This window comes from Nipponia nippon, unplaced genomic scaffold (genome assembly GCF_047370975.1).
Source record: "Nipponia nippon isolate SJK-2023a ecotype South Korea unplaced genomic scaffold, ASM4737097v1 scaffold_1, whole genome shotgun sequence".
NCBI lineage: Eukaryota > Metazoa > Chordata > Aves > Pelecaniformes > Threskiornithidae > Nipponia > Nipponia nippon.
The window spans coordinates 61,725,115-61,747,466 of NW_028262290.1; the positions used below are offsets into that span (position 1 = coordinate 61,725,115).

At 36.1% G+C, this 22,352-nt stretch overlaps 1 protein-coding gene across 1 annotated transcript in view; it reads left to right on the forward strand.

The window, feature by feature from the left end:
- The window catches only part of DOK6 (docking protein 6), a 261,432-nt gene extending 239,099 nt beyond the window's left edge, over positions 1–22,333 (forward strand). Inside the window, exon 8 of the mRNA XM_087757545.1 lies at positions 19,697–22,333. Within this exon, the coding sequence (XP_087613671.1) occupies positions 19,697–19,836 (140 nt within the window). The 3' untranslated portion in view covers positions 19,837–22,333. The remainder of the gene's footprint in view (positions 1–19,696) is intronic.
- The last annotated feature ends 19 nt before the right edge of the window (positions 22,334–22,352 follow it).

Consider the following 22,352-nt stretch of genomic DNA (forward strand, 5'->3'; position numbering starts at 1 on the left):
GGAGAAATGGCACCTGCATCATACCTCATTATGTGACTGCCAGGTTTTATCTGTATATAACTACCTGACAGCATGAATTTGCAGGAAGCTCGTTAGCTCCGTTTTTCCATCATGCCTCATTTTCAGCAGAGTGATAGAGCAGGGGATGGTCGCTCTTGACCACCCTGGAAAAGGTGTCAGCCCTTGAACCACGAAGCATAATTGCCCTCTTACTCAGGGCCGGAGTCATGTGCTGGAAGAAAGATCTTTCTGCCCGAGTGACTTCTCCCTGCAAAGGGAGAAATGAAATATCACACCGATTACCCAAGCAGTGGACAGTGTAAGAAAACCGGCTGCTTTGTGAAGCTGCAGCCAGAGTCCCAATTACTGAATTAGGCAAAGGGGTTTTTTTATACTGTTGGCCCTGCACTTGGCTTTCATGCTGCACGCAACAGACCCTAGCATGTGTGAGGTAATCAGGTGCGCCGCAGCAAGAAGCACTGCAAAATGAGGTTGTGAGCCTTCAGGGGAGATGGAGAGGGGCAGGTCCTAAATCAGCCATTGCTTTCAAAACCCAGAAGTCATTTCTATGGCGTTTGGGAGCAATCCTCGTGAAAGAGGTAGAATTGCAGGGCTGCAGCTGATATCTGGAACAGTGACGGAGATCGGAGGGACTCCTGGGCACACAAAAAGCTGCGCTCTGCTTTAGTGGTGTGTTGGTGGTGGAAGAAAAAATAATCCAGCTCATCGAGAATGTTTAAAGCAGAACAGGGATTTTGGCTAGTTATTTCTCAGCAAAACTCTGTCAGCCATGAAGTGCAACAGAATGTGAAATATGCTATTGTTTTTTTCAGGAAATTAAATTTTTGGGGGAAAAAAAGTTTCCACTTTTCAGGAGGGACCAGGTTGTTCTCATCCAGATGCTTTATATCCAAATGATACACTTTTCTGGTGTATGAAAAAAATTTGCATTGAAATACAGTTAATTAATATTCACAGTTTTCAGCAGGTGTGCTAACTTCTTATATGTCAATGGGATGTTCTGCGAAGTGCTGTGACATGACAGCAGCTGTGATGAATGGAGCTAAGATATTAAAATCTTTTAAGCAGCAATGGTATTCCAGCTGATAAAGCACCAGTTTAAAAAAATTGATTTATTTAGAGTTTCTAAGACAGGTAAACAGCCAAAGGAGTCCAGCAAGACACATTACAGGTGATAAAATGGTTAATGGTGTGTCACAGCTTACTATACTTCCATATATTTCTCTTCATTTCCCTCAATAATATTTAGTACATGGTCTATAAAGCATTCTTTTTTATCAAGTCCCCTTTTAAATGTATAGGCTCTTGAGGAACACATAATAGAGAAAGAGGGGTTTTTGCCTGAGACATGATCTGGGTATATGAAGTAAATCCAACATGGAAATAAATCCTAAGACAAAAAATAGTGAAATAGTAAAAATTAAAAATATTAAAAATCTACTAGAATATTTTTAAGATTCTTGATATTGTATTATACATTTTCCACAGATCCCTGTGTGTTGCTTAATGGAAAATGTTTATGTGTGGTATTGCTGATGAAGTTAAAAAAAAAGTTATGGAAATATAGAAATAGAGGATGTATGAATCCTTAGGAAAATTCAGTTATATCTGATCATCTCATCAGAAACAGTTTTCCATCATCTACTGCTTGACAATATTTGAGTGATTTGGGAATATTTGTGGGGAAAATGAGATATAATATTTTTAGTTTAAGATTAAAATTATTATTTTTCCAAATTTTAAAAAGTAAAATATGTCTCTTTTTTATCATTTATCATTGAGCAATTTTTCAATTCTTATTCAATTAAGGTGAACAAAAGACAAGTGGCATAATGCCAGTTGGCTTTCATTTATCAGAGCAAAAGTATATGTTTGAATTCTGTTGAAGTCTAAGAATTTAAAAGATTTCTCAAAAATAAGCAAAGAAATATGCATGCATGCCAAAAGGGGTAAAGTTACTGCATTTTGTAGAACTACTGAATATATATTCTGTCATCTAAAATGAACAGTAATGCAAATTCAAATTATTTGTAAAAAGACTAGCATCCAGAAATAATTTTTTGGGTTTTTTTATTGTTTTAAAAACAAAAACTGCCTTCCTAACTTAATAAATAATATTAAATGTTGTATATAGTGGGAGAAATAAGTTAAGTAGCAGACTTGAGAGAGACACAGGGAACAAACTTCAAATAAATACTTTACATCATCCAGCAGTATTTGAAAAAGTCATCACCAAGTCCCCCTATCTTTCGTATATGCACATTTACTATCATTTAACTTAGAGATAAGTCCTACTGCAATAGCTCTGCTTTCTAGTCATTTCTAGTGAGGCAGGAGCTAGCTGCAGTAGAAGATGATACTAATGGGAGGAAAATAAGAAAAGGCTCTGTTTGAAGAGGTACACTCCATCTCACTAAAAAGGACTGTACTCCATCCCTGTGCCTTACGTTTGAGCATCAAGGAGTAAAGCAGGTAGCAGAGTGATTGCTGTTACTACAGAATAATAAAAGGAATGGTTTAGCCTCTGTATGATGTTCTAGGCAGAAAGATTAGAAACCTGGAAACCTCCCAACCCTGCTCCTACTACATCATGGGTGGACTGAGCAAGGAACAGATCCTCTTAGTGGTTTTGTAATGCTCATAATTTGAAATTATTCCCACTGGTTTCACAGCGTCTAGTTAGTAAGTTAAATATATATATATTAGGTTCTTATTAGGCAAAAATAGGGCATTAAAAGAACTGAAAAGGATGGATTTTGTGCAAAATCACACAAGTGACTATGGTAGATGTAAAGTCTCTAATCAAAGGGTGCTACTCAATGACCCAAAAATTACATCCTATTTTGAGGAAGGAAGGAAATGCCTTCTTTCAGATAGTGCCTTTGTTCTTAAACTTAGTGAAGAATGCTATTTGCCTCTTTTATTTACTTCAAAGTTAAAATACTAAGATAATACTTCCTTTTCCTTCACCCCAGTTCTTGCAAAGGTGCTGTTGTTCAAGCACCTACGTCACATTTTTTTTCTTTTGCGTGACTCAAGTACGCAAAAAGAAAAAAGCATGTGTTGTACAGCTTTTTCTTTTCTTTTCTTTTTTCTTTTCTTTTCTTTTCTTTTCTTTTCTTTTCTTTTCTTTTCTTTTCTTTTCTTTTCTTTTCTTTTCTTTTCTTTTCTTTTCTTTTCTTTTCTTTTCTTTTCTTTTCTTTTCTTTTCTTTTCTTTTCTTTTCTTTTCTTTTCTTTTCTTTTCTTTTCTTTTCTTTTTCCTTTTCCTTTTCCTTTTCCTTTTCCTTTTCCTTTTCCTTTTCCTTTTCCTTTTCCTTTTCCTTTTCCTTTTCCTTTTCCTTTCTTTTCCTTTCTTTTCCTTTCTTTTCTTTTCAAATTAAATTCCTTTGGTTTTGGGGGAAAGGAAATTCAAGATATTGTGCTTTCTCAAGGCAATTAATTTCTAAAACGAAGAAGAATAATAGCTAACTGGTAAAAACAGTAACATTACATTTTTCAGTGTTCTACTTGCTGCTACTGCTTCTTTATTTTTGTTCTTAAAGTAACAGTTTAGTAGTAATAGGGTGGTTTTGTAATGCATCATGATGGTCCAGTTGCCTGAATCATTGCTGCTTAGCCATTCCATCAAAGACTTAAAAATTGGATCTTGCCTTCCTCATAGCCTCTACTCAGATCTCTGGGTATCTTCTAAAAAACACATTTATAGGAGCAAAGCATATGGTTTCAAAGCCTTCAGCAGCAGGTCTGAATGTCTTCTAAAATTCATATAGCTCCCCAGTTGTCTTTTAAATTCAGTTCCTGATCATCCTCTGATGCAAATGGACAGACAGATTCCACTTCCCCGAAAAGTTCCTTTTTTAGCAGATTATTGTTCTCATGAAGCTCTTTAAAAGGTTTGTTTAATTTTGTTTTGCCTTTCAAAGTGAATTTATGAAGCCAGCGATTGTTAAGCTGAGTATTCACTGGCTGACATTTTGAGCTAGTACATCAGTTTCTCCACTATTTTAGAGGCTTACGTACCCATTCCTGAATTTCATTAAATATCCATCATAAAAAAACAAAAGTGGAAGTAACTAACTGTTACCTGGATCCCATTCTCACACTTATGAAGAAAAATATAAAATCTTAAAAGAATGCAAAGATCTCATCTTGTGAGAGACAAAGGTCTCCAAGGAAGATATAATACTCCTTCCTCTGTGCCTTAGTAGTGCTCATGTCTTCAGCGGCAAAACTATATAAAGAAAATTATTTTAACTGCAAGTTCTAGCTATAGGATGTAAATATGGTGATTTTATGATGCAGAGTCAGTGTCTTGAGTAATCAGGATGGTGCAGTTATCACTGGTGTGAGCTATGACATAAAAGATTTTAGTTCTTTTTCTTCTTTTGATATAAATTATTTATATTTTGTTGTTAATAACATACCTGTTCTGTGAGAGTTATCTTACACCTCAGCTTGAGGACTCAACTAACTCCTCAGTATTGCTTTATTCTGTTTAACAAGCAATGAGTGAAAATCCTCACAATTACTGTTTTTGATTATTATTTCCCCAAGGAGGAGGAGGTTATAAAGAAATAAATTGAAAATAACTGGAAAAAGCCATTTGCTTTCTTCTTTATTTTATGAAATTGCTTTGTTAGGTATTTTCAGTTATTTTTTCCCCTTAAAATTATCCTCAGTATGCTCTTAAAATAGAGGATATATATGTTTAATTTTAGCTTGGCTTTATGCTTGCAACCTGGAGCCAGTACCTTATACAGCACAGTTTTGCAAACTGCCATTTTGCCTTAATGTAAAAGTATGTCATTATGTTTCATCAAATACAATACCTTCAGAGTCATAGAATCATAGAATCGTTTAGGTTGGAAAAGACCTTTAAGATCATCAAGTCCAACCGTTAACCTAGCACTGCCAAGTCCACCACTAAACCATGTCCCTAAGCACCACATCTACACGTCTTTTAAAAACCTGCAGGGACGGAGAGTCGTTTCTGCTAAAGTTATACTTTAACTTCCTTTTAAATCACAGCTGATTTCCAGCTCTCTAAATTCCCATTTTTGTCCTGCTGGAAAGCTACTTGTATTCTATTATTTATTTCCCTCCTTTTAGAGCTGTACTAATAAACCTGAAAATTTACGTGCAAGTTAATAATTTTTGCAGTGTTCATGAAGAATTAGTACCATAACTCAAGAATACCATCTCATGTTGTATTCTTCTACATTATACGCTGCTCTGGTATAATAGGCACGGAGAGTAGAAATAGCACAAAAAGCAGCAAGCTATGGTGCCGGAAGGCAAAGCTGGTTTTAGTCTCTTTTGTGTCCTAGTGTATTCTTAGCAGCAATGCACAAAAGGCTGCTCTGAATTTCACCTGCCACTGTGTGGTTGCCAATAACTGAAAATGACTGGAGCACTGAGTGGTCTAGCCATACACAAGAAATTCCCCAGATTTCATTCAGAAATTATGAAGTGGGTCCTTTATGTTACTTTTCTTTCCCTTCTACTGCTGATGGCCCCATGCCATCCATCTTGCTCTTAGCTAAACTGCTACCCAACACCAATATCTTTAACATTCAACCATCCTGTGAGCTTCATCTTTGTTCACCTTGTCATCTGTTATCTGTATACTATGACTACAGACACTCAATGAACTTAACTTCTGCATTACAGCTCTTTTCCAATCAACACCAATATCAAAATCGCCATCAGGAAAATGCCTTGCTTTAATGTAATACACCCTTTTCTCCAAATGTCTGTATGAAGTATAATTACTTTGTACATGTCATGTTCTGAATATCATTACTGGTTATTGCCTTGTGCTATGGGCACTTTTTTTTTTTCATTTCCTAGCTCGCTTTAGTAACACTTAACTAGTAGGCAGTGAGAGAGGGCAGAACAAATGTCACTTAAGAGATGATAGTTCTCTACCCCTTCCTGCTTTCAGGAGATCCGGTCAATTGATTTGCTAGAATGCACTGGGGTTTGTCAGGAATCTCTTCCCAGCAGCTGAGATTAAGGAAAGCTGTTGAAGGGACTGCTGCTGTGCTGCTTTTACAGCTTCTGTGATTTGAGTGGGCACAAAAGGAATTTCAGCAAAAAAACAGCTTCAGTGAGCTGAGGAACAGAAAAGGCAAAACATGGGGCAGCATATTTACAGGTTTAATAACAAATTTCCAGAGAGAAGACATGAGGGTGGTAATTCCAGCATGTCTTATTATAATCATTCGTAGTCAATTTATTTATTTATTTCCTTATTTGGGTGAGGGAAGGAAATAAGTGCTTTGGCTTAAACTGTTTGTTTCTTCTGCTGCCTAAGAGAGTAAAGGAAAAGGGACTCCTCCCATCCGCAGGCACAAGCAGATCAAGCAGTTTGACACACCTTTTCAAGATTTACCTCTGCTCATTTCCTCTAGCTTTACACAAGTCTGATGCAAACGACACAGCTTGTTCACACTGAATCACAGTGAATTCCTTTTCAGGGGAAAAAAAGCAAAAGAACATCACTTGCATCCCTCAGTAAATTACAGCCATTGTTTTTTATTTCCTAGTGGGTAATTGAAGGCTTTTACAGCTAGAAGGAATTATTTATAGAGTCATGAAAAATGGATTAACTTTCCTGAGTGCTTCATTGATGTTTTAGGCATCTACTTTATTCCATTTAAACTTATATAATCTAAGATCAATGAACTTCTTTATTTTAGAGAATAAATTATAGAGAAAAATAATTTGTTTAGCCTCTGTGAACTGCCTTATTTCCACATATTTTATATATGTAATCTCTGCAAGGAACAAAAGAACTCGAAGTGCTATTAAGCTCAATACAGACGAAACCTTTCCTTTGTTCCCAGCGCCTTCAGTGGCTGCTCAGAAGCCAGTCTTTGGGAAGGAACCTAGGAACTTTCCTGCTGTGTTAGATCTACATCCATCTATATAAACTGTTCAGCCACTTGCAATGGTTACTACCAAAGGCCTCAGGAGAAGGCATGGAAATGTGCAGGAGATCTGATGTATCTGTCCCCAAAATTAGGTTTATACAGTTTCCTAACAGTTACAGATTTTTCAAACTCAAAATATACCTTAACTATCTATCATAAAATCCATTTCTGTATTTTTTGTGTACAGTGTATATGTTTCTCATCTGAAAATTGTAGAATTTGATTTCCAATTCAGATCAATGCATATCAATTTATCTCATGAGAAGACTTGGCTACCTAAAGATAAGTGGAGAGTTTAACATCCATAACTAAATTAACTTTTAAAAATTGATAAAATCTTTATTCATAGAAAAAAATAATTCTGGACACTGAACAGAGCATGGAGATGGGAAGATCTTCAGTTAAACACCACTGACTGGAAATGTTCACTGTTATCATGTCAGCAATTAGCATCAAGTCTGTTAGGCTAGCTTTGAATGGGATCCACTAAGATACTTATTCCAAGCTTGCTCAAATTCCATTGTTTTTACCACATGGATCTCAAATTCTCCTATTAAAGATGAATTTTTATACTGTGATAACTTGTCTTTGTGTTTGAGCCCTGAAATATTTTAGATAGGCAAGGGTGTTTATTTCTGTTTCAGTGAATTATGCCTGGGTTATCCTGAATAAACTGCTAAATATGAGAAATCTAAACTAAATCCTGTGAGAATAAAGGAAGCATTAAATTGTTATTCTTCAGAAAATATTAAAGATGTCTGCTTGAGGCAGATGGAATAATGACTGAGAAATATCAAAAACTTAAATAAATTTTTTAGAAATATAAGAAGTACTAGTTTCTTCTAGTCAATCTTTTTAATCTCAGCTTAAGTTTCCTCTCTAAAGTATAAAATAAACTAAAAATCCAAAATTGCAATAGCATATTGATAGCCTGCAAAATTCCTTACTAAGAGAACATTAATTACTTTTTCTGGTAGAACTTTACAACTTCATTTTACAAACAGACATTAAACAAACAATGATACTATCATTTAAACTGAAAGATTCTCCCTTGTGTGGATAAGCTTATTTGGTTTACTGCTCCTTTTCAAAACTCTCTGCTGGTTTTCTACTTCCAGAAGTATATCAGATGAGCTTTTGCTGCAAAGATGATAGCAGGAAGAGGGAGAGTTTTTAAACACACTTTTTCTATAATTCCATCATGAGAGGAAAGCATATCTCTGTGATACTTTTCTAACTTTACAATTAGCTATCATGCTTTCATTGGGTTAGCACCAGTGATGCATTTAGTCTAAGAAACATCTTTAATTTTCCAAACATGTTTAATAACTGCATATCATTCAGCAGATTGTCTTTGTTATTTTAGCAGGAAAGCATCAAAGCATTCCTAAATTTGTAGTTACAGTTTTTCAGTAATTCAGTCTATCCTTTTAAGTTGTTCTAAGCAGGTGCAGTGAAAGGTGAAGTCTTTTTTTAAAGAAAGTCAAGCAAGCTCACATTTTAGACAAAATGCCTGCAGTCTCAAGTCTTATTAAGCTTAAGACAAGCCTATAATTTCAAATTCTTTTTTTAAAAAAGCATTGGCCTTTCTTCTTTACAGCTGCTGGAAAGGTGTGTCTTCCTGCCTTCAAGTATTTGAGGGAGCTTCTTAATCATTGCCAGAGAGCTAATTATCAACTAATGCAATATTTTCACTTTTATATGGCATCTACTATTACTATCTGGTTGTAGCTTGAAATAACATTAAGGCCCTCTAAAGAATATTTCCAAGGACTATTTCATAGAAAGCTATTTCATAGAAAGCTTAAATCTGAATAACAAATGGTTTAATAAATGCTTTCAACGCATAGGTAAAAAAAAAGCTTTCGAAATGTAGAAGTTCTAAAAGCTGTGTTTCATCACTACATACATTAATGTGATACCTATTATCTTTTCTGAAGTTTGTTCATTGGTGGCAGAAAAAAAAATCGTGGAAAATCTTTACTTGGTTTAAATAACTCATTTTATTAAACTGGGAACTACATTTTTACCTCCCACAAACCACCCTCCTCCTTCCCTTCCCAGCAAAATACGCATAAGCAAGACTAATTCTCCATGTTACACCATAAATACAATGTTCCTGGAATGAAAGACATTTTACCAGAGTCCAAGAATTTTTCCTTCTTTGGAGGACATTGCCTACAGTTTGGACTGCATTTTGTCTTTAAATACCTATAAGGAAGTGCGGTAATGGGATGAGACTGACTTCTGTAACAGGAGTAGAAGTATATGATCAAAACAGATGATGAATTTTGCTGTTTCTATGCAGTGAGGAGCACTTGCAGAGCTCCAAAGGGACTGAGACTGTAGTGCAACAATTTGCTAAGGTAATCTAAGACACAACTGATAATAAAATGCATGGTCCAATCACACCTCATAATCACTTCCAACAGCCAGGCATTCCTGCCTTTTCTTTGAACAACCCAGAAGTGGAGCACATGTGACTCCACAGTGAAAGCCAAACAGGCATAAAACATGTTTTGGATTTTGGTTTGCTTTTTTGCTTTTGTTTGCTTTTGATAAGGATTAGTTTTGTTACCATTGATCTCTCTATTTTCCTGGCTCCTCCAGTGTGCAAAAAAAAATGGCTGGGAGTGCCAAAGGAAGGTCTCAGCTGCATCACCACACTCACCCTGAATGTTTTAGACTTATATGTGTTTAGTTCTCACATTATACTCACATGATAAAATTGTCTTTTTATATCTACAAATATTCTATTTGTAGAATAGGCATCCATTTGGGGTGGTATAAATCCTTTGTCCCCATTTTTTCCTGTGTCAAGCAATGTAAACTATACTGCCTGCCAATTATATTTTTTTTTTTTAGTTTTTTTCCAATCAAAGTTGTATTTTACTTACATAAAATCATGATGAAAAACATATTCCCTCCATCCTGTCAGACCAAATTTGCTCTCTGGCTTCAGACCTCGTGCCGAGTTTCTTTTTATGGCAATTTTTTTATAGGCTAGTTATAAGTCTTTGTGAATGGAGCATTTATAATGAAAATGTTACTGGGCCAGGAAATATTGGCCACACTAAACATCAGCAGAATTATAACAGCAACAAGATTGAACAGTGCTGATCAATCAGCCTCCAGTAACATCCCATTTTCAAAGGCAATATACTCTCTCCACTTTATACACTTCTTGTCAGTGTAAATAATTTTTTCCTTCACGTTGCTTTAGATATTCTAATATGAAATTAGAAATTCACTATTTCATTTCACCCCTGTAGTATCAGTAGAATTGCATGAGGCCTGTATAGTGTTTTGTGGAATAGTGTATCCAAGGGGAAATGTCAGTATGATTTGAAATGCAATAAATATTTAACAGTGAGATATTCCATATCATCAAAGTGATATGCAATGTATAAATTTGCATTTTTGCATTGCATTTTTTAGTAAGATGCTTCATGCTAAATCAGTAACAGATTTACGGGTTGATTTTTTTTAACAAGGTATCTGATAAGATCCGTGTTTTGACTGGGAATTTAGTTTGGCTGTAATAAAAATGCAACAAAAACATTTTAAGGAAAGGAAAAGTGAACGATGAGCTAACAAATTGGTAAACCAAGATTATAAATTACTCTGGTAGATGTAATTTTCAAGGATGTAAAAGAAAATCGATTTATGCACAGAGATCAACAATCAGTTGACTCTCATAATGACTTGCTGCTTTACACAGGAATCAAAAGCAAAAGAAGACAGCAAATCATGTATCTTTACCTACTTAAATACAGCAGAAAATCATTACTTGAGGCAAAGTAACCGAATCCACACAATTTTATCTGTCTTTCATATTTGTTTCTTTTTTCACTAGCTTTATATTCTTCCCACTTTCCAGTTATTCCAGGAGCAGGGTAATTTTTCTGAGTGTTTTGTTTTGTTGGTTTGTAATGTCCCCATGATGCAAAGTACTGTAAAGACTAAAATAATTTTCTTACTGGAGTTTTCCTTAGCTGTTTTCTCTTCCCCCCTTTTTAGTCTTTCCCATATGTGCTTATGATCAGAGCATTCTTGTCTTCTTATTTCTTGCATATTGTCATCATCTTATTATTTGTCAGCATTCTTACCCAATTCAAATGTTCCCTGAAGTGAAAGAAATTGTCATTTGCAGGAATTTCTCCTCTACAATTTTCTTTTTCTTTCCTTAGTATTACCAACATGTAATGACTCAGTTTCATGATGTTTCTCTTTAAAAAGCTCATTAAGTCTTGAGCTTGAATAGGAAAATGAAACTACCTATATTTTATATATAAATGCTTAGTCTCTGTTTACCTCTGTGGTAAATGAAATAATTCTACTTTAATTTGGACAGGCATAAAGTTCAGGAACAGAGTTATTATTCTCATAGTAAATCTCACTTATACAACTTATGTGGAAATGTTTTATATGAGCTTCTGGTTGACTGAGTCTGTGGTTGAAAGGATAAATTAGGCTGGGAATGCCAGCCACCTTGTAAAAAGTACTCAGCCTTTTCAGGTAGCTTTGTTAGGGCACTCATTGAAGATTCTATTTATAGTCTTAAGTAACTTGTTGATCATTTTGACACATTTCAGTATTAAACTGCACATATTTCCTCTTAAAAGCTTTTCTTCAGTATCATGATGCCTGTATCTTTCATTATAAAACAAAATCCTTGACCATAGTCACTTCTCTAACACACAAAAATTGTATCACCTGTCTAATGATTCAGAAGAAACTACAACTCTCCTGATATAGTGTTCCAGTCAGGAAGAACAGCTGAATGTTTTCTTTAACTGATTTAGAACAAGGTAGTTTGTTTTCTCTCACAAAGCAAAATGGCTGAAAATAAATTATTTCATCATATCACAGAATAGTTTGGGTTGGAAGATAGCTCTGGAATTGATTCATCCCAACTGCTTGCTCGATGCAGGGCTAGTGTAGATCATGGTTCCCTGATAAATACTTTCAAAAAACTAAAAATTGAAAGCATGACTGCAGAAAATTTCACTTCTGTAGAATCTGCAAAACCAAACTCAGAAACCCTTCTTTCTGAGAGTTTTCATCTGGAAAATTCTGTTTGTTTTGTAGCAAAGTTGGACCTTAGCCTAATTTTGTGTTAAGTGAGAACATGATTGTGCCTCCTTCAACTATGTTGACCTAGTTAAGGAGCTGGACTCAGAACAGAGGGAGAGGGGAGGCTGGTTTCATATTGCAACATTAGCACAAGTGTAAAAAGCTGTAAAGATGAAATCAATTAATCTCTGTAAGGACCACTGCGGTCTGTATATGGAAGACAACATAAGAAAGCTAAGTACAAGCTTACTGTCTTTATCTCCATGTTGGCTCAGAGTACAGAACTAAAAAAATTGCTACTCCAGTCAGATACTTTATTTAATCTCCCCGTAGTTCAGGAATGTGGGCATACAATTATGTATTACAAATAGAAGAGCACAAGTCGAAGCAAAGTAATATGTAAAATAGATTACTTTTCCCAAATATATGTCTTATTTTGGCTGCAGGAATGTGGACAGAAAGGGGAAAGATTATTGGGTAATGTGAGACATGCGGAAGTAACTTTCTTTTCCATCTCCTAGGTGGAGATGTTAGGTAGCAGGTGTTTATATATGTCTCCTCCCTTTATAAACAGACAGAGGCATAGAAAGCTGGTAGTACGAATAAAAAGATGCATTACTAGAAAAAATCCCCAGTGGAAAAAGAAAATCAATTAAAAGTAGAGGGCAAGGTAACCTATTCATACTTGAGAAAGATGTGGTTGACATTCTGATATTTCTACCACAGGCGCTACATCAACTGGTGATAGCCTAAGTAGATAATATATAGTTCAAATGCAATAGGAGAGCAAGTATTTAAAAACACTATCTGGAAAAACAGAACCACAATTAAACCAACCTGACCTTTAATCAATACATTAGTTTTAGTTATGTGATTCAAGACACTGCTTTTAAATACTTGCTATTTTAGGTAGGGGTACAGATGAAATAATGCTCATTTTTTTCATACATAATGTTTACAAGCAGTTCACATTATTCGTAGGAATTGAGACAATTATCACTATTGCAAAGCCGTAAGCACATGCATTTTCTTTATTTAAAAATATTGACATGTAAATGTACTGTTCATAAAACTCCAGCATTCTTGTGCCAAAATTGGAATGTTGAAAACTTTTCCCTTAAGACTCAAAAATTTGACATAAGTAAGTTTACTGGTTTTAATCTGCCAATCCTGCAATCTTTTCTTCATGCACATGTAAAATTTCTTCTTTTCTAGAGGAGAACTTGATGACAATGCCAAAAACTTTTAAGATAAATAATAGTCTTCCAGTTCTGGAAAGTGATAGGATTCTGTAACAAGTATATTCTACTCAGATACTAATCTTGATGCTGGCCAAAAAAAAAAAAAAATTATTAATTTCATTTCAAATTCTAAAGAAAATTGAAATGCTTTTTAACTGAGAATAAAAGGGAAATATTTAAAAATGTTAGGAGGGGATATTTTACATTCACTCTCTTAATGTATTTCCTATATATTTTATCATCAATTTAAACTATTTTTATTCAAAATTATTTCTAATATATAAATGAAACCATTTTCTTAAATATCTGTCTCAAAAATTGTGTTTCCTGATATTCATTTTCCCTTCAGAAAGATAAATATTTGATTAAATGAAATCCAAAATTATTTTAGAAAATATAAAAGTTGGAGCCCAGCTGTGCTCCCTGGAGTTTTAATTCCAACTGTAGTTAAATTCAAGGGAAAATTTGTATTTCTTTATTTGTAACTGAAACAGGCCCACAGTCTCCCTTTCAATAAGTATATGGAAATCAATATGCTGTAATGTAGTTTATGCTATTTTTCAGTTTCCATCTGCTCCCTTGCATTGCATCTTTTTGTGAGTGACAGCATAATAATTGCTGTACCAATTAATGCCCTTCCAATCCAACTGCATCGTTACTGCAAAATAAATGTTTTGCTTTGTAGCAGTTTGTCCTGCTATGAAACTTTGCTTTAGTTATTCCAATTATCTAACAGCAGAAAAGGAAAAGCTGCTTTGTCATCAACAGCTCAATAGAAGACACTGTATAATCAATACGGGGAGTTGGCAGAATTTTAACCAGTATCAATTTATAAATAGGATAACAGCAATCATTTATTTTCTGCCTTAAATGAAAGTATCCTTTCTGATGCAATAATAGCCACTTTAACTGATTTGAGATTGTAGTAGAGGTTTTTTTGAGGACCATTTTCTTTATCCAGAATAAAATGTGTGGAGTCTCTTTCTTTGCAACAAAAGCTCTTAGAGGATAAAAGCTTCCATCTGAAATAAGCAGTCATAATAATTTAGTTTCTTGCAGTAAAAGTGTTTCATTTTCCCTAGTGGGCTTTCAGTGCATAGCTACAGTGCCTTTACCATTTTGTCCTGTGCCTTAACAAAAATCCTGCAAAGAAAGAATATTAGAGGTTGAAGCATCTTGAGACACGCTTCCCCATCAAAACCATATCCTCAGTACAATCTGCGGGCCTCCTCTGGTATAAATAGGAGCTTTCATTGCTGTTGGGAAAGTCCTTAGAGAACATAAATCTAGATTAAAGGCTGGTACTAGTTTTGTGAACTTCTCTGGCTGAAGGGCTGCATTTATTGTCTGTTGAGGATTGTCTGAGGAAACAACATACAACTAACTCCTTCTTACTAGCATTTCATTCCTGAAACATCTGTTAGCTAATAGGGTTTTTTCCACCTCCTTGCACCATCCTTTGTGGAGAAAACCTCATCATCTCTGTTTCACTGGTTTCCAGACTGTTCTGTTTATGGTGAACAACAGAATTTTCCAATGAATATTTCTAAAAGGAAAAGATTGCTTTACAATGCAACTGGTGATTCACTTTATTTGGTCTTAGCTTGCACTGATTGATTCATAGAAATTTCTTTTGAACAACTGTGTTTTTCCATAACATTTATAGAAACATCTATAGCAATCATAGAAGTCCTCATGAAGTCTCAGAGCACCCCAAGTACAAATATACAAAACATAATACTAATAAAGATATCCAATTGGCTTTAATTTAATGACTTCAATTTTGTGCTCATAATCTTGGGAATGGATATGCCAAATTTTATTTTCAAAAATAAAGTTTATTATTATTACCTAGAAAAGTAAAACTGCATTAGAAGAACATCATTTTGTTTGTAAAGTCATCTGTTCAGAGGTTAAGAAATCCCAGATGAAAGCTTGCTGTGCAGCTGCAAAAGTCTGCTTCTTTATTTTAACTAATGACTATCTAATATGAGGTACATAAAAGGCCTGCAACGGAAGCTGAAACACAGGAGTCTGGTTCTATTAATTTTTAATCATTGTGCTGCAAAAATATACACTTATATTAAATCTTGTATTAGAAAGCTTAGTCACAGGGTTTCAAAAGTGATTCTTCATCAGAGAAGTGAGTAGTCAGGTAGCAATAGCATTCACCTCCATTTGGTTGCATATTGCTCACAGGTCATCATTCCCCAAACAAACTATCTGGCACCAAAGCCAGTCTGAGAAAAGCCCTGCCATCTCTAACCCTTGGCTGCTTTTTCCTGCTCCTCAGCTGTGGCAGTACAACGATTTGTAGGCCTCTTGCAAACCAGATGACCGAAGTGCTTCAGTCTACAAAGCAGCCTTTCAGTCTCAATGACACAACTCAGGGACAGCAAACAGCAGTGTGGGCAGAGAGGAGAAAGGGAATATTTTCAGCAATTTTTCTATTACAGAAAGTGTAATGTCGAACCTTACCCACAGGCAGTAGGGAGTTTTAACACAGGACTTGTACGTCATAGATGAGTGCTCTAACCAAAGAATATCAGATGAGAGAGTCCCTTGAATTCTTGTGCTGGAAAAGAAAAGTGTGACCTTTTTTTCATTCAGAAAAGAAAAAGGTTTGGCACCTTCCTTCTGGTTAAGAATTTGAATTCTGAATCTGAAACAAAGAGAAACATCTCCCAAGAAGCAGCAGTAAGGGAGCTTTTAAAGTTTATTGCTGCATCTCTTCTCTTTTGTTTTTCCTTTATTTTTTTCTTTTCATTTAGCTGAGTACTGCATGTTTTCCCGTAGAAATTGTGATCGATCTACTTATATGTACATCAATCACTGCTGTTACTAGGATACCATTGGGTTTTTCCTCTAAAGAATTGTTATAAATAAGCACCATGTCATGAAATAAGATCCTTGTGTATACTGCCTCTGCTTCCAACATAATTAAGATCAGGAAAAATCTAATTTTTGTGTAATTTGCCAGGTTACATTAAATTATCTTGATGAATCATTCATACCTAATTGCTTTGGACTGCAGCTTCATTGCATTCTATGATCCTGACAGTAAATTTAAATAAAGGATGAAGTAGACTTAATAATACCTTTCCAAGATCCTGTCCTAGAACAAAAAATAACAAAAAAAAAAAAACAACAAAACATTTCACATGTAAGCCACAGGAAAAAACTCCCCCAATTCTACTGGTGTCTTCAGGTCGTAAAGTGTGTGTTAATCAAATTCCTCTCATGCTGACTTCAGAACTGTAGAGAAGAGTTAGTTTTGTAATATTGAAAACAGATATGGTACCAAAGAGCTGCAAAAACCACAAACAGCATTCTTCTACTTCTCTCTTAACCTTTTAAGATGCAAATATGACACAGAAAATACTATTGAAGCAGGATGCTTAGAAAGCTGTGGAACTTAAATTCTTTCCTGAAAAAACTTTTCCTGTATCTTTAGTTTCAAAATCCTTACTGCTGACATAAAGCATAACTGTGGAGATGCTGCAGTACCTAAGACTCCATAAGGCTAATCAGTTATATGAGTATTAAAATAATATGTAGTAGGAATGCAAATAAAAGAATCAATTATGATTTAGAATTTCCAACACAGGATATACTCAATTTTAAAACAAAGCTGAACAAAAACTTAAATTTTGGAAATTTACTGCTTAGATGTCTTAAGCCAACTTGGAACCTTTGGACTATTTCATTCTTTTACCACCATTATTTTTTTATCCATCTTATTTAAATATATTAATATAGTTCTTTATTTAAAAAAGGAAAAAAATGTAAGTCGAAAGTAAATATATTGCATAGAGCCATTCTTTCCTAAACTCACAAATTGTCTGTTACCCATAGCTTTCTTATTTCATTTGAACAGATGTCCTCTATTCTTTTTGTTATTATTTTCATAGATTGGTGTCATACTGTTCAGCTTGAGCCTCGACCAGGTGTCTTAGATCTTTTGGCTCTGTTGAGTGTGTCTTTTAATCTTTGGGATCTGAGACTGTCTCTGTCTCTCTCTGACTACACATCTTAGCAGTCAGGGAAGAAGAAGTCACTTATCCTCATTAACCCTTTTGGTTACAGAATGGCTAAAATCAGCCCTGTTGTGAGATTTAGCAGCTACAAATTTTCTTTTAAAGAACAGTGAAGGATGTGCTAGCAGCTGAGGCATACATCCAGGAAATGGAAGACCTGAATTTAATTTCCTTTTTAACCTTAATAGGTTCAAATTCATCTTCAGTATTTTAAGAGACTGCCTTAATACCTTGGCTAGCAATTAGTTCAGTAGGGGCACTCTTCATCACTGTGTTAAAGCTGCAGTATTCTACAGAATTGAATTCGATATTAATTATATGTGATAGAGCACATGATACAAATAGGCCTGAGTTTAGGGAACTCCCTTGTTTAGCAAGTGTCTTTACTCCTGCTCATTGTCACAGGGACTATTTGTGTGGTTTACATACTTTTATAAAATATATGAAAAGCATGGAGGAAAATTGTACCTTGGCATATTTTATTTATCTTTATTGGTAAGAAAGAGAAAAATTGTACATAGCCAATCACATGACTGGATTAGCAGTTCCCTATGGCCCTTAAAATATATATGTTTCTATCTTCTGTGTAAAAAGAAAACAAGACCTTACATCGTTAGAAGGAAAAATGCCAGATTTTGGACACAAAATTAAAACCTACGATTACGCAACTTTCTATGTTTAGGTTTGCATTAAATTAAAAAAAAACAACCAACCAAACAAACCTAACAGTAATTGTGATGCAAATCCCAAATAGAAGTAAAAATGTATGAAGGCCTCACTTAATATCATGATTAAAAGTCGATCAAAGCAATAAGACATTTAAGACTATTCTTAAAAAATGTATTATGAGTGCTTTTGCTTTGCAACCCAGACCTCATAGTCACCATACATTTTAATTTAGTTTGATGTAAGAGCTTCTTGAAGCAGAAAACATTTAAACCAGGCATCTCAGTCAGGTTTTGATAGCCAATGTCAATTTAACCCAGTGAATGAATATTAAAAATACACAATACACATACAAAATTCATCCTGCTTGGTCGTGCTATGAAAGGGATTTTTTTATGACCATTAATGTGCCACTGGGAATTCAGTCTCTAGTTTTCTTGTCTCCAGTGTCACTGAGATGTACCTTTTATTCTATTTTTCATTTAGTTGTTATTTTTTTTCTCTCTTGGTCCCAGTATTGCTCTGATAGACTCATCTTCAGGGGGAATCACATTTTTTTTCATGAAGCAGTCAGTAATGTGTTGTAGCCAAACTTTTCCAAATACAAGTTAGGACAAAGTTTTGCCAAATCCAGTCAACATCATTCTTGGTTCCAGCACTACTGGGCAGTCTAGAAAGCTGCTAGCTGTTTTGAAACATGTCAACGTGAGCTGAGTTCTTCAGCAATTTAGTATATAGTCTGTTAGAGTGATTCTTTAATAGCTCTGTGGTTGAAGGAAAAATAAGATTTTGTATGTCTACATACAATACATGTATTAGAGACATTTTTAAAAGCATTATCCAAAGCCGTTTTAAATCCAGGATTTAATATACATTTCCAAAAAGTGGAGAATATATGTTGCATGAAGATACGCACTTTGGAACTTAACTTTTTGTTACTAATTAAATTTCAATTTCAGAAGGGAATATGGAGATAGGCAAATGACTGGGATACAGAATCAGGCCATAGGCGTCATCTTCTGAGTTTGGTCATTGGCTTTTTAATGGCTTTTCACACATGGTTTTCCATCTCGCTGGCTGTGAGTGAACAAGCCATGGTTATAGGAGATTCACAAGCCTGTCTGAGGAAAGACCTCACATGTCCTTTTCCCAACCAGTGTTCTGCGACATGGCCATAACCCACCTCCAGTTCATTTTGAAATAACAGTGATGCTGTGTTTACCTGGCAAACTGGCATCCTGTTTGAAAGATAGTAAGTAGATGAAGCAGCTTTTGTGTGACAAATCCCTTCAAAATTGCTGTCGTTACTTCCACCACTTAATCAGTGCCTCAGATAAATAAGAAGAACTGCATTAGTTCTTTATCTGCTCTAACTAACAAATATAACCAAGATTAACAGAGTAGGAAATATATAGATATGATATTCTGCAATTTAAAAAAAAAAAAAATTCTGCCCCTAAATTATGCATGTGTTGTGTTCGGGATCTTCTGCCTCAGCTGGGCATCCGTCCTCCACTCCTGCCTCAGGCATGGGCAAAACCCTCTTTTGCAGCCCCAGCAAGGCCTGATGTGGTACGTCTGTTTTCCAGGCACCCTGGCACCACGGGGCAGTATGACATCAGCTGGTCAGAGTCCACGTCCATGGCTAAAGGCCTCAAGTAAATTAAAATTAAATTAAAGCCCAGACACATCTTTTGTGTCCATGTCCTCCCCCCACAGGTCACAGCCTCGGCTCAGCGAAGGTGTCCCGGGCGCAGACATTTCCCAGCTACCCCTCGGAGCAAGGCGAGGAGCACCAGCAGTCCCGCTCGCTGGCCAGCAGCTACGCCTTCAGCTACGGCTCAGGCCTGGTGCAATGACAGCCGGGGGCGGCCGGCCGAGAGAGACAGTTGAGCCTGGAGCCTGCTGCCAGGGCCAGGGAGCCACCGGCCTCCTCCGCACCCACCATTTGCCGTGAAAACTGATGCCTACCAGCTCCAGCCAGGTCACCGCCAAGGCGGAAACCTGGAGAGGCGGCTTCCCCGAAGCAGAGGCTAAGTCTTTATTTATTTATTTTGCTGTTCCTTTTGTTGATACGTTCAGGAATGAGGGTGGTGGGTGGGGGGGAGGGGGACACATTCGTGTTGTGAGAAAGTGGTGGAAACAAATGAAACTGTGGTGATGTGAAGGTTTCTGCATGACCGGAGAAGGCCCGTTCTGAGGTTCCATCACAATGGCGCATTCGACATCAGGGCTTTCCTACCCGCCTCCACCAGCAGGCCGGCCTGTCTTCACCTGTAACGTTTTTAGGTCCTTGCCACAGCCCACTGATTTCTGCTGGAGTGGCTGAAATGTCGCCGATTCAAAATGCAGCGTCAGCACTGCAGAGGTCACCTTCAGATCCAAGCAATTACCCTAGAGGGTGGTCAGGTGTATTTTCAAGCCAGATGCCAACAGATACTGGAGTAGCAGGCTAATACAGTTTGTTGGGAATAGAGTTTGATGTGTTAAGGTAAGGTTATTGCCTGGTACGGCTCTAATCTTAAATTCCCAGGGCATAAATTCATCCCTTACTAATAGGCACATAATTCTCACGACGCTCCTGAGAGCTGCGAACGGCCATATCAGCACCACAGTCTCATCCTCAGAACTGCTGTGAAGTCTTCTTATTTGCAAATTATTTAGGTAACCATGCCTGCAAGCCTAACTTTAAAAAGCGGGAAAACTTCTTCAGACAAGTAATAGCGGGCCGCATCCCCGGCTGGTGACTGCCTGTGCCATGGCTGGGCCAGATACGGTAGAGCTGTGCTCTGGTCTTGTCTTTCTGGTCAGCATTACTCTTATTTTCTCTGTTTCCTTCTCAGATTTCTGTTTTAGATGCACATTGTATCTTGTATGATCATGTGTCAAGCATCTGTTTACTTTGAAAAGGAGGATGAGTATATCTCAATGGAAATTTTCTGTCTTTGGAAGACGTCTTTAAAAAATGAACTGTAGTAGGTGTGTTTGTAATCAGTAATGAGGGAATAAGTTGGAAGGCATACCTGTAGGTGGGGAACAAGTTTTATCTATCCTGAACATTTAGATTTTTGTAAGTGGTATCAAATATTTCTGTACTTCTCGCAATGCCCTGAAATGTTTGAAATTGTGGGGAGAAAAATCTGCCCTCTTGCTATGATCTGAGCAGCCCTGTGTTCTATTCCCAGTGTGAAATGATTTCCATGATTACCAGAGGGATTTGTCTCATTAGTTGTTTCTCAGGACAGGTTGAGGAAGCATATTGAGGAGGAGACACATAGACTTTTTTCCAATAAAACAATCAGTTTTATGTACCATAATTTACCTGAAAAAGTGCTGTTGGGTTATTTTAGACATGCACATATATATATATATATATGTATTAAAAAGTATGGAAGAAACTTCTGCTTTTGATTAAACATTTACTGATGCAGTATGTCCAGCTTTTCTCCAACCATTTTCCAGGCTAAGAGACCTTGCAGACTTACAGCTTTCTACACGTCAGTGAACAGCTGCTGAATAAAAAAGCATTGTGATCTGCTTGAAAGAAACACTTCTACCCCACCACAATCAGCTTTATTTATTTTTCCTCTTTTTCCCTGTCTCATTCACTACCTCTTTTCCTTCTCACAGTGCTGCCATACTCAGGAATAGAGCGGCTCCCTGCAGAGAGTATTTTAATGAGCTAAAATGAAAAACTGCTCCCCCATGTTGTCAGGGAGCTGTACCTATGGTGCTCTCTGAGCTGTGCCCATCAAGAAAGCTTCATTCACATTTTCATTTAAGAGAAAATGTTAGTTGACATCTTGCTTTTGTAAAATTTCCAGTTTGCAAATGTTACGTGCAAAATGTGATACACAAGGATACTCTGCTGGTGTAATTCCACTATTCAATGCAACTTTGCCAAATATATGCCTTTTGAAGAACTAGCCAGTTATTTTTATTCCTATGCAACTGTAATTCTTTCACTTGCCCTAAAATTATATATTTTCTTTAAAATTCCTTAGATTAAGTTTCCAATATGTTCTGCAGATTTCTGTGCTGTGTCCATGTAACTATTTTCCTCTGTGACTTGAATGCTAGTCATTTAATACTTACATATTCTACACTGTCCAAAAGTGAGGAAAAGGCAAAACAGGAGAGTATCAGAACTGATTTATAGTTCCAGCACCCATATACTTTAAGAACCTATCTAAATCCTACAGCTAATGCTTTAGCTATGTTTAGATAAAAAAACGTAAGATCTACACAGTGTGCTCTTTCCATTTCCTGGGAAACAGTTGCTGTCTGTCACAGATGTTTTTTTCTTCCTATGCAGTGCATGAATATTGTCTAGTTAATGAAAATATAGATGCTATTTCCAAACAAAACACAAAAG